Source organism: Hyposmocoma kahamanoa, unplaced genomic scaffold, assembly GCF_003589595.1.
Source record: "Hyposmocoma kahamanoa isolate Upper Pololo Valley unplaced genomic scaffold, ASM358959v1 98128, whole genome shotgun sequence".
Lineage (NCBI taxonomy): Eukaryota > Metazoa > Arthropoda > Insecta > Lepidoptera > Cosmopterigidae > Hyposmocoma > Hyposmocoma kahamanoa.
Genome location: NW_020655492.1, coordinates 2,144 through 14,711, shown reverse-complemented (window position 1 = coordinate 14,711; position 12,568 = coordinate 2,144). Strand labels below are relative to the sequence as shown.

The following is a 12,568-nucleotide window of genomic DNA, read 5'->3' as shown; positions in this document are numbered from 1 at the left end:
AACTAATATTAATTGCTATTTCGGTAACTACTCTAGCAAACCATAAAGTTTTTAATGCCTGGGTCTGTCATTTAAAAAAAATAAACAACTCCAAAAATACGTCACGACAATCGTGAGTGTTATTGTTTGGGCTGGTGATTTCGGTGTTTATTTATTGAAAATATACCGTAAGTAGCGTTTTTTAAGTTTACCCTGAATATAAATGTTTATAAACTATACTTTAAGGAGTAATTTCATGGTAAACGTTAGAACCACTCAAACGGAATATTATCATATTTTATCCATGTACACCAAAAATTTCATTAGTGCTTTTTAAGTGCAGGATTTGCGGTATATTACTGCATTTTATTTGAGATGTTTTTGTTGGTAGTACGGAGGGTATTTATTTAGCAATGCAGAATAATAATTTTTATTTATAAAAACTTGTATTTAAACTGATTGCTTTTCTAATTTGCGAAACCAAATAGCCGCCATTTTGCGGTAGGAGGAGCGCATCGCGTGAGCGGATAGGCCCTATGATTCGATACAATGCAATTACATTTTACAACTTAAATGGTAATTTTGTAAACATTTCGATAGCGCATTCTATTTTGATCCCAACGCCATCTAGTGGCAAAGCGAGGTTATGAATATTTCTTGTACGTCGTGTACAATATTAAATATATTTTTATTTTTTAAATTTATTATAACATAAACATTTCTTTACATGTATTTTACTTGTATTTAGGTTAAGTTATAATGAAGTAAATTTATCTTTATCTATTTGTCTTAATTTTAATTTATCTTCAAATATTTCTGACAACTTACGTTTAAAAAAACAACAAAATTTAAGTCCCAATTATTGTTGATGTATGTGTGGCATAATTATTTCACAACATTATTTTAAGACTAAGCAACAGCATTGTGTAAATATGAATTTATTCTCATATGTTTATTTATGTAGTATTTCTTACTGTAGATGAATGTTTGTATTAGGTTTTGAGAAATATGTGTCCATATTCACGTATTAATGTTCAACGAGTATGCACACCTTTAATATACGCAACATTTTGGCAAACATTCCAGTATTTGTGTCCAAAGTATTTGTGTTATGTATTTGCCATAATAGTCCTTTGCCAAAGATTTTATCCATTATACAGCAAAAGAATTCTCTTTAATGACCAACGATCCTACCTCACATGCGCGATTAGCCAGCACGTTTCATTTCGTTTCGTTAGCAATTCTACAGTGTAGAGGAATTTCTTTTAAAGAACTTGTAATTATATTTTTAATTTTGGATTGAATTTTTTGTATTTTGAAAATATTGAAATTTTTATTTGTATTTTTGTAGTTCGTATTTTTTTCTATTTCTCTTTTAATTATTTTATATTTACATTAAAATTATTATTTACCTGGATGACGATCATGTTATCCCTTGACATTATATTTCGAATTGTGATATTATGAAATTGATAATATGAAATAAATGATTTTGTCTAGTTTACCTACAAATACAATCTAAACGGGAAAATCGGGGAAGAGCCATTTCAGCGACTATATTAATAGTATTTCGTTATTTTTATATTTTCATGTCAAAAGAAAGGTTCAAAATTGATGTGCTAAGCTTAATCAAAACATCAATGCATCCGATTCATATTCGTCTATACAAATCTAGAAAACTCGGCCCCATTTCGGATGTCGCTTGTGCACTAAGTCCGATTCAAAACCGAGAACACACGAATATCGCTTGCACACCTGGAGATAAAAATGATCCCTGTGACTCGGAACTTATACGAATCGGACGTAGTACGCAAATGCTCTCTTAGACATAAATTATGAAGAACATTTTATGTTAACGATTTTTGTGCGAAAGTTTAACTGTCATTAAAAGCTTGTCGAATTCTTATTCTACTTACCTGCGTCGATAGCATTTTCGCCGTGGTCTTGGCCCTATACCGTTATCGCGGCGTCTTTTGTAACTGCAACAAATTTTATGCAAGTCACTTAATGAACTACACTCTACAACATGAAGACGACTATTCCAAAATTAAATGCATAAATTTCCATGAGCATTGTCAAATGAATTAATTTTTCTAAGCTTCGTATGAACACTATCGCTATCGTCATCTTTTGCTCTACTGCTGTTAGATATCTAAGTATTGAAAACAACATAACCGAGACATTTGGAGAAACGAGAAATACAAATTAGCGGTCAAAGTTACTTACTCTTATAGTTTAGGAGTTATTATAATTATTATAAGTGCATAAACCATTGACTTACAATTATATGGACGTCGGGTCCGCGCTAAAAAGTGTCCGCACTTGTAAGGCGCTAAAATCGTATACAGAGCGCCAAACTCCGCTTTAGTCTTCATTTGTTCTACTGACAGCGCGATACGGCGATGACATTACAATTTAAATTTTGAATAGGTTGACTTGGGACATTTTTTTCGTGGTTTTTGTATTAGACCCGTCGTCCATTTATTTGTAAGTCAATGGCATAAACCATCAAATACCTTTGCACAATTTTCTGCATTCGCGGCTTATATTTTAAATAGCACATTTTGGATTTCTGTGCTTCGGCTTTAGTTTGTGTAACCACGTGTTTCTTTAAAGCTGGTAGTTTCTTGCGTAGTTGGAAAACATTCTTTAGCCAATTAGTTAGTACTGGAGCGGTTGCTCCATCGGTTGATGGTTCAGGTCGCTTAGGTGGCGTACAATCATCTTCTTCGTCGTCCTCATCCTCATCATCATCGTCATCATCGTCGTCTTCATCATCATCATCGACAGTACCACATGTAGCTTTACATTCAGATTTACATTTCGTTCCAGGTTCAGGTTTGGGTTCAGGTTTGGGTTCAGGTAATTCGGTATCAGATTCGATATCAGATTCGGATTTAGAAAAACTACGTCTCATATCATTAAACGCTTTCTTTGCTAAATCTGGACTATTCTGGATGAATGTAACTGTCGTATTTATACCTCTAGAGATAGCTACATAGATTGCATAAATGTCAAGAGCTATATCTTTCAATACGAGAAATGTGCATTTGATTGTAGCGAATAAACATTTCATTACAGCCTTGATGCAGTTAAATATAATTACGGATATCTGACGGATTTTTCTTTTTACTTTACGAATGGTCTGACGTATGTTCCGCAGAGCTTTGTATATTCTTTTTGCCAAACACAGTATTCTTACCATATATGGCTGCCTAGAAGAAAAACAAAATCAGTTTTTAATTTGGATGTTTCTGGCGAACTTGGATACCCTAGCGTTGACGTAACAACCACATTCGAATAACAACACGATGAATTTAGAAGCAAATGTTCTTCCACTGATTAATATCTAGAACAGGTTGTTGAACAGTTGGTAGAACAGTTTCTTTTCAGTTCTCTTAATTGCAATACGCAGTGGCAGATTTGCAGTCTTCTTCGCCCTAGGCCCCATGCCATGTAGTCAGTACCAACATTCGTTCAGAAGTTTTTCAGTTTATCGCGATCAGACAGACGTAGTGATGTAGTGATTATACATTACATTATAGATATGTAACATATCCATACTTTATACACAAAATGTACGAAAGTGGTTTAGGAAGATTATTGTTATAAGATGCGGTGCATTGCGGCCCGCCATAATGTGCGTTAGCCTTTAGAATATTTAGGTATTTTGATTTATTTCCTGTTACCATCAGTGAATTTTTTGTCACGATTGGCCGCCCCTAAAATGTGGCCATCCTAGTTAAATATATGATATTTTGAAATAAGAAGCTTTTAGCAAATTACGTAATGTGTAGTAATTTTAATTCTCTGACTAAACTAGCAATGCCATCTATGGGTTGTTAGTGCAATTACTGGTGTTACTTCACTTTTATAATGACAGATATGAGTAAATGTTATATATTATATAATATTAAGCAAAAAAAAATGTGTTTCAAAACATGGACTTACACCACTTTTATAATAATCGACACATATCTCATGTTAAAGATGAAGGAAAACATAATGATACAACAACATGTGCATTTAATTTCATTTTCATTTCATTTTTCAGCCATTACTGACCCACTGCAGGGCAAAGTACTAAGTACTAGTTAATGTACGTAGAAGAAAATTCACATCCCTTGGAAAAAGTGTGAAATTCCCATCCCGCATTGAGCCAGCGTAGTGGTCTAGGCTCAAATTGTCTATAAAACAAAATAATTCAATCCTCAAATCTGAGGTTCAGATTAACACAACTTAAAAACTGAGTACCGAAGCGTTTGTGATGTTGGCGTTGAGCTTACCGTTTCTTGAATCAAATTTAGTGAATACATTTTGGAGGAGTTGAGTATCTAACATCAAGTGGATAAAATATTACGAACACGTGGTACAAAAAGAGAAGACAATTTCTTTGAAGAATCGAGGAGAGTGAGGTCATATCTGACACAGAATCGCAATACGCAGCAAAATATAATCCGGACCAAAATGATCTAAATTACGATCCCCAGCACTAAGGAAACGACTGAAGTATGAAAACAAAACGACATTCGTTTGTGGAGACTACAATCAACATCTGATTCCCTTCATTATAGTAAGAATCCAAATAAAACCAAAAATATAATACTTGTATGTTTAGATACACTACTGCCCCGTAACGGAAGCCAATTCAAAGCGGTTACATTGACGTTAATGCTCTGGTCAGCGGCGGCCGCGGAAGCGTTCCGGGCGCGCAAATTTTTGTAATGTACGAGTTCATAATGAACCCTGCCACGCTGAAACGCGCGGCGGGCGTGCGTCAGCCGTCTCTGTGTGGCCCGAGCACAAATCTATTAAGACAGCAGATATTAGTTATAATTTTAAAAGAAGGGGAGGCTTCTGCTCATCCGTGAGACAGAACAGGCATAAATAAAAACAAAAAATAGTAATAAATACATCGGCAAGAGCGGTATAAATTTTTATTTGAATTTATCAACAACATTAAACTCGCTTTTGTATCGTGGATTTTATAAATTTGTAATAAATTGGTTAATTGTTTAAATTAAAACAATTAACCAATTTATTACAAAATCAAATTATCATTTGCACTCATATAACTACGTATTTGAACAAATTTTACATAAATATTAGCTCTTTACTTATGACATTGACGTACTGTCGAACTGGCCTCTTTAATTGGCGTATCTGTAGTTTGATATGTTTTAAATTCAAATCAATTTTATTTACCCATTTTCAAATACGACTACTCATTTGCTTTTTTCGTTTTTGGTTAGTAGTACAACCGTTTTAGTTCTGGAAATTTGATCTCGCAAACAAACCTCGTGGACATCCAGAGATTAAAGTTGATAATGATAAATTTACAGCAATGCTGTGGAAACGGATTCAACTCAAACCACCGCTGAGCTAGCATCGACTTTAGATGTAAGTGTCAAAACAATGCTGGACCATTTGCGGCAAATTAAATTTTTTTTTATATATAAAGAGTAAGTGCGCATTTAACCTCCATCTCAGCTGAAGGAAAGTGACGATGAGGTCGACGTTGTAGCATGCATACCTAAATAATGTCTATTCACTCACGCCTTTAAAAAGGTCTTAATCTAAAGAAGCTTGACAAATGGGTACTCCATGAACTAAGCGAAACAGTGACAAGTCCGAGTTGCAGTCGGTACTAGATTGTTGAACTGACGTAGAAACGAGGAAATTTTGAATTGAATTGTTTCCTGCAGCAGGTGGTGGATCCTATACTATAATCGTAAATGATCGTTACAGTGGTTAGTTCAGCGGACTAGTAATAACTACTGATCGTTATTGTGAACCGTTAGACAAAATGGTAAAGGAGCCTGTAGTCAAATAACCGAGTCTTGGAAACTACTCATCGTCATTGCTTCTACATGACAACGAAACGAATAACGCCCGACCTCACACTGCACTACAGACGTTGGTAAAATTTCGAGAGGGAGCTGGAGACTCTTTTTCATTCACCATAATTCATCCGACAAACTTTCACTTTTTTTGGAGTTTAGATAACTTCTTGTGAGGTAAAAACTTCAATTCTAAAGCAGCAGTGAAGAGTTCTTCACTCCTTTAAAGATTTTACCAATTTGCTTGGTTTAGGCAAATATTTTGATAAGCTTTTTTTCTAACAAAATCGATATACGTAAATTTTCTTATACAAAACGGCAATTTTATAGGTAAATCCTTTTTGTTATCAGATATACATAAAACAATCAATAGCACCCAAGGAAATTAAGTTTTGATCAATGATCTTATATACAAAAAAAGGCAATGTGTTACTAGCGTCCATGTAGTGAAGATTCGAATCTCAGTCAAATGACATTGATTATGACCAAAGCATAATTATTAAATTACTCACATACTTTTTTAAAAGAAACTAATTATAAATTTTGTAATTATCTAAAGTGCTCACGAGGCCCTACATTTGCCAAGCGACAATAACGAAGATAAAGAGGCATATGATGCCTGAGGAGACCGCAGGATAAATGCTTCTACGATAAACAATATCAATGAGTTTAAATTTGATTGCTCAAGCTTGACCGCTTTTCATCTTATGGTCGCTTTGATCCAATTTCCGCTTATGGTTTCCGATATTTAGTCCTGGAAAAAATAAATGATCTGACGAAAGAGGAATCCAACAGACACGTTGTAAATCCAAGGCAGAATGGAAGTTTTAAGACGATGTTATATGCTTACCATATTTTTGTATACGTGCCGTAGGTATTCTTCAAAATAGATAAAAGTAATGTATCCGACAGAAAACCGACAAGCAGGCTACTTTTCTGCGATGGTCGAGATTTTGTAGCTTTGACTCTATAAGAGAATTGTTGTTAATAAGCCTCTTTGCTTTTCGCTCCACTAAGTCCAAGGCAGTTAACTGGTAATGGGCAGAGCCGTTCCAAAGGTGGCAGCAGTACTCCATACACGATCGAACTTGTGCTTTATACAGATTTAAAAGCTGTTCAGGTGTGAAGTACCGCCTGACCTTATAAAGTATGCCTAGTTTTCTGGCAGCAGTTTTTGCCAAGCACTCGATGTATCGCCCAAAGTTGAGGTTGGTTGATAAGTCCAGAACAAGTAGCTCAAGGTGGTCCCTTATCGGCACGGATGCATCTCGGAAAGTCGGAATAAGGTGTAAAGGACTCAGATTTGACGTGAAAAGACACGCCTGTGTTTTAGCCGCATTAAACCTGACCCTGTTCACATCTCCCCAGTCGGAAGTCGCTTTCAAGCTCAGGTTCAACCGGGTGACCATCTTCTCTCCTTTACACCAGATCTCTTCGCTGTTATCTCGGGCGTCTGGCACATTACTCTCTACCACTGTGCTGTCTGCGTACCCAAAGGTACCGGGCATCAGCAGCAGGTCGTTGATATACAGCAAAAATAGAGTGGCGGAGAGGACAGATCCATGAGGTATACCGGCATTTATACCATGACGAACAGAGGAGTAACCATCTACAACTACACAGATTGACCTATCCTTCAGAAAATCGCCTATCCATGTGCAAAAGCAAACAGGAATTCCGTAAGCTGGAAGCTCGTTTAACAATTTATCGTGCCAAACCCTATCAAAGGCCTTTGATATGTTGAGACACACAGCAAGCGATCCACCGCGTTTCTCGACAGCCTCGCCCCATAAATATGTGGCACACGCAAGAAGATTCCCAGTAGATCGACCACGGGGAAAACCATACTGTTGATCACTGAAAAGATCGTTATCTTCGAGGTATCCAAGGAGACGGGTATTCAATACACGCTCCAAAGTCTTACAGAGTATGGAGGTGATTGCAATAGGTCGATAATTAGATGGGTCGGTATGACTACCTTTCTTAGGTACAGGCTGTACATTTGCAAGCTTCCAGGTTTTCGGGACTAGTTCAGAACTCAAAGAGAGGCAATACAGGCGAGTCAACACCGGAGATAACTCGGGTGCACAGTTTCGCAGAACAATCGCTGGGATTCCGTCAGGGCCACTGGCTTTGTTGACGTCTAATTTGCGTAAAGTCTTCAACACCTCTTTTTGACGGTTCGGGCATTTCCGAGTCACAGCCAGGTAGTGTAGGTGGTGTTTGCAAAGTAGCGTCAAGACGGGAGTTGGAAGTAACGTGTCAGGGGAAGAGGTTTATTTGTTTCTGTTCTCCAGATGGTTAATATTTACTACGACCAAGTTTTTTGTTTTTTAAAATTGAGAATTTATCTCGTATATACTAGTAGTTTTTGAGACAAATATTGACTTTTACTATGATTACGTACTTTTAGTAATTGTTCTTGGTATAAACAGTATAAGTTGACCACTAACTTTACAGTAGGTGAGATGGTGGGCTATTAGATAGATAAGTCGAGAAACTTACATGCACGAGTTTGAATGTAAAGCAAACGTTCACGCTTACGTAAAGCAATAGCTTAGTATAGCCAGCAACAGTCTTCGGCGACGACAACAAAAAGTAATAAAGTATATGAATATCGTTTACTAAGATTTAAAGTATTGTAGACTGTACTTACTCATAACCAATATCTCTGCACAATACTGCATTCTGAACACGTCTGAAATTGGAATTTTTTTTAATAAAAAATAATCTTAATTTTTTGTTCACCTTAAAATTTTCATTATTATATCAATTTTTGTGGGAATGCTAACGCAAAATGTGTGTATATATTGGACGAAAATTATCTATAACATATGTACAAAAGCACTGCGGTTCCGTCCAGTCGTTGTATCACCATTCTAAAAACGCTTGTCCCTGTGCATTTTCGTCCAAAGGTCGAATTGGCAAGGTTTATGAATGGGTGGATTCTTTCAAACTACAATTGGTCGATATCAACACAACTTTTTGTGAAAGCAGTCGCAACTTAATACCACAGCTTGATATTGATACCGGTGATTAGTGTACCAAATTTAATGAGGTAAAGTAGTAACTAAATTATTACTTTAAAAAAAAGTAAGAACACATTTCACCTTCATATCACCTGATGGAAAGTGATGCTGAGGTCGATGATGCAGCATGCACACCTAAATAAAGCTTATTTACTCTCGCCTTGAAAGGTCCAAATGATAGTGTTTGGGAATAAATCCACAGATAGGGAATTCCGCTCTCTAGCCACTCGCCATATAAATGTGGAAGCGAAATGCCTCGTGGGAATTCTGGGAATATCTACAACATAGGGGTGGAATCCCAGCCCACATCTAGTCCCCTGATGATGAAAAGGGGAAGGCGGAAACAAATTATGCATATTATGGTGTTCAGAATAAAGCTGATAATTTCAATCTAGTAATATTTTGCTTATGTTGGGAACGTAAATGGATTAATATGCAGACGTTTCGCGCTGACAAGGCAAGAATGGTGGTACATAATGCTGTTTAGTTCCAATAAGAGTGAGTATAGGGTATTGCGGAAGAACCACTGAATGAATCTAATTAAAATGTGATCTGCGCTAGGCTTTTCAACTTCTGCGTTGCATTATATGATAGTTCATAGCAAACGGGAATTAATGCGATAAAGGTATTTGCAGGTCCATTCATTATACCCCGATTGCCTTTTAAGTCGTTTTTTCGTGATTTCCTCGTTTGAAATTTTAGTAAAAATTTGGCATCTCAGAAAAATTGTAATAAACGGTTATGAGATAAAGTGATAAATACTGTGATCCGTGAACAATGTGGTTTAAAAGAGGACAATTGATAAAACAGAGTAGTAAGAAGAAGTGTTGAGGTGGATTAGGCACACGGAGAAAAAGTGGAATGAAAGTGCAGTGGCGATAAATCCAACGTGGAAGCCAACATTGGAAGAGCACGGATACGATGAACGGATTCAGATCAAATCGATGTTCTTAGTGACAAGAATAAGAGGGCTTATATAAAAAGGAGAGGTTTGTCAAGACCATGCAAAGTAGCGGAAGGTAAGCGACAAGCTTACCAACAACATAAAGATTTCCGTAAACCTGTTACAAAATTAGCACTGTCAACTGTCTGAGGTGGGTAGGCTCGCTGAGTATTTTACACAGTATTTTGCGCTTGGCAATAAAATTGACGATAACGAATAGAAAATATACCTATATAATTTGATTTTAAAGTTAATTTTCCAGCGTACAAAGCACTTACCGTATTTTCTATTGACATACCTCAAGCGACATCCCAGAATCAGCGCTGCTGTGATGCAATATAGGATCAAAGTACCGCTAATTATCTGGTGCGTCAAACCCTAATAACAAACAATAAAACATCATTAGAAATAAGCTCAAGGACTTGAGTTACAGCGAATGTACGTAAATTTAAAATTCTTCGTTCTCCAATTCAGTTTGAATTTGAGATTTGGCCGAGTGTATAATTACCCCAGACTAAAGTGAATGATTTGACTAACTATTATCGATCTAAACTGAGAGACTGACTGAGAGACTTTATTTGACTTTAGAAATACAAATGTGGCCGGCAATCATGGCTCTCATTCTCCATGTGCCCAAGACCCTCCAAGTATTGCTTAGGATGAGTAAAAGACTGGTACTCTTGAAGGTGTCCTTTCTTGAACTATTTAGTCCTTTTTTTATTATTAAATTTTTTACAAAACGAAAACTTAAAAATTAATATAGCGGTACAACAAAAAGCTGAATAGGTTTATCCGTACACCGCGAAACCATCCTTAGTCCTTAGTCGAGAGAGAAACTTTATAACAATGCGCTGTGCAACGGAGACACGACGGAAGGTAGCGGAGCCTCTCGACGGCTTCTCCCACTCCTCCCATCTCCCATCAATACCTCTACGATTGGGAACCTGCACGTATCAATATACTGCGTGCAGGGTCAAAACTCTTTTTTTTTTAATAAATATTTCGACTCTGCTCCTCACCACCCCAACCCCTCCAATTACGACCTCCTCAGGGAATACCCCCACCTCGTACGTAAGACCCATCGGCCAAGGGAAGTCGTCAACGACTCTGACAACCCTATCACTTTCGCCACTTTGAAGGCCAACCAGATCGCAAACAGTCCATCTCCAGACGCACCAACCGTCCTCACCCGTCATTTCACACGTACACCCTTCTGGCGGAAGTCTTCAGTAACACCCTGAGCTGAGATCCGTGCTCACTTGGGCGCCCTCAGGCCCGCTACTTAGTTTTAAGTTTATTTTATTTGCCCTTTTTTCTGGTGGGGCAGGCAAGACCATCACCGGCCAACTGCAAAATATCCTTTACAGTTTCGTTTATATTGATTCACTTACGTAACTTGCGTCTTTGGGTAGGTGTAAATTTTCAACACAACCTTGAATAATGAACATTCTTTTTGACGTGATGATAAAACATTTAGGATGGCGTATAAGGGGGATAAAGAGTGATGAAGGTGTTATAGCGTGCTCAGTAAAAATTGTAACGGATACTGACAAATCTATTTATATACTGTTTCCTCTTTTTTATTTATGTAATCTACGTATAAATGATGTTTGTCTACAGTGTTTATAGTTTAAATACAGTTATAAAGGTAGTTTATAAGTTCTCCTAACAACGGATGCGCCGTTTTTATGTCTGGAGTTTTGCAATTCTCATTGAACGGAGTCAAGAGACCTGTGGAGAACCATAATGATAATTACAATAGTAATATAGGATTAGGAGGATTTAATCAGTTAAATATGCGAAGCTCATGCCTTACCGTTAGTAATGAAGATGGTCTGTTAGTACTATCATAATTACCTCGAGCACTGGGTTGCAAGTATCATTCAAATGTTTTTCAAAAATCTCCTGAACCGCATCACAATCTTCGAAATTTTGTGTTAACTCTAATAATCGATAGTGACGATAGAGTTGCGGATCTACATCCACTATTGAATCATTCTTTTTTTTATTTATCTCTGTAACAATCAACATTATTTTCATTATCAGTCTGTAAATCAAAGGCATCCCCTGGATTTCTCTTATTGACGCAGTTATATAGGTGCCTACGGTGAGTGCAATAAATAAATTGTTTATTTTTATAACTACACCAAATATCAAAACTCAATTACCAAATTATACATACTTATAAGGTGAAAGAAATGGTAAATCTAATACTCGCAACTCTCAACTCGTAAATTTTTTAATAAAATGGATTTTACGTTTTGTTATAGCATTTTCTTCCAAATTCTTTATAAGAACAGAAATCCACAAAGTACACTGTACAGTATATCCCGAAATATGTAATATAGATATCCTGAACATACTAGTGGCAAGGTGACTCACAGGAAATTAAAAATCCCTAGGTGAACCACGAGAAGAAATAATTGCCCATGGTTCACCCAGGTGGACATAGGTGAACCACGGGAAGAAAAAATTGACCGTGTTCCACCCAGGTGAACCCTTAACTAAGTCGGTTCCTGAGGTAACTGCGCGGTGCAGAAGGAGTTTACGTAACAATTACGTAGCGCTGCACACGAGATAATTTCAACAAAATTTTTCTGATATTCAATAAAAAGTTAATTAAACAAAGTACCAAATGGCTTGTCTATTCATTTCAATTATCAATTAAATAGTTTTTTTATTGTCATTTCACATAACAACAATTAAGTAAATTTTGGTAGGCACTTTCTCTTATCAAGTGATAGGACGAACAAGTCGTAAGCCTGATGGTAAGCTAA

General features: G+C 36.6%; 1 protein-coding gene and 1 long non-coding RNA gene across 2 annotated transcripts; both read right to left on the bottom strand.

Annotated features, from left to right (window-relative positions):
- Nucleotides 1–1,895: 1,895 nt before the first annotated feature.
- Nucleotides 1,896–3,122, bottom strand: LOC113238750 (nucleolin-like; the record flags this gene model as incomplete). The annotated part of the gene is made up of 2 exons (XM_026475584.1): nucleotides 2,496–3,122; nucleotides 1,896–1,958 (listed from the first exon to the last, which is right to left on the bottom strand). Coding segments are annotated over exons 1-2 (623 nt in total), but the record flags the coding sequence as incomplete, so codon positions are not given.
- Nucleotides 3,123–3,181: 59 nt separating this feature from the next.
- LOC113238751 lies at nucleotides 3,182–11,664 on the bottom strand. Its single transcript, XR_003311125.1, has 4 exons — nucleotides 11,649–11,664; nucleotides 10,090–10,169; nucleotides 8,476–8,517; nucleotides 3,182–3,194 (listed from the first exon to the last, which is right to left on the bottom strand). It is a non-coding gene; the product is annotated as an uncharacterized LOC113238751 (long non-coding RNA).
- Between the last annotated feature and the right edge of the window lie 904 nt (nucleotides 11,665–12,568).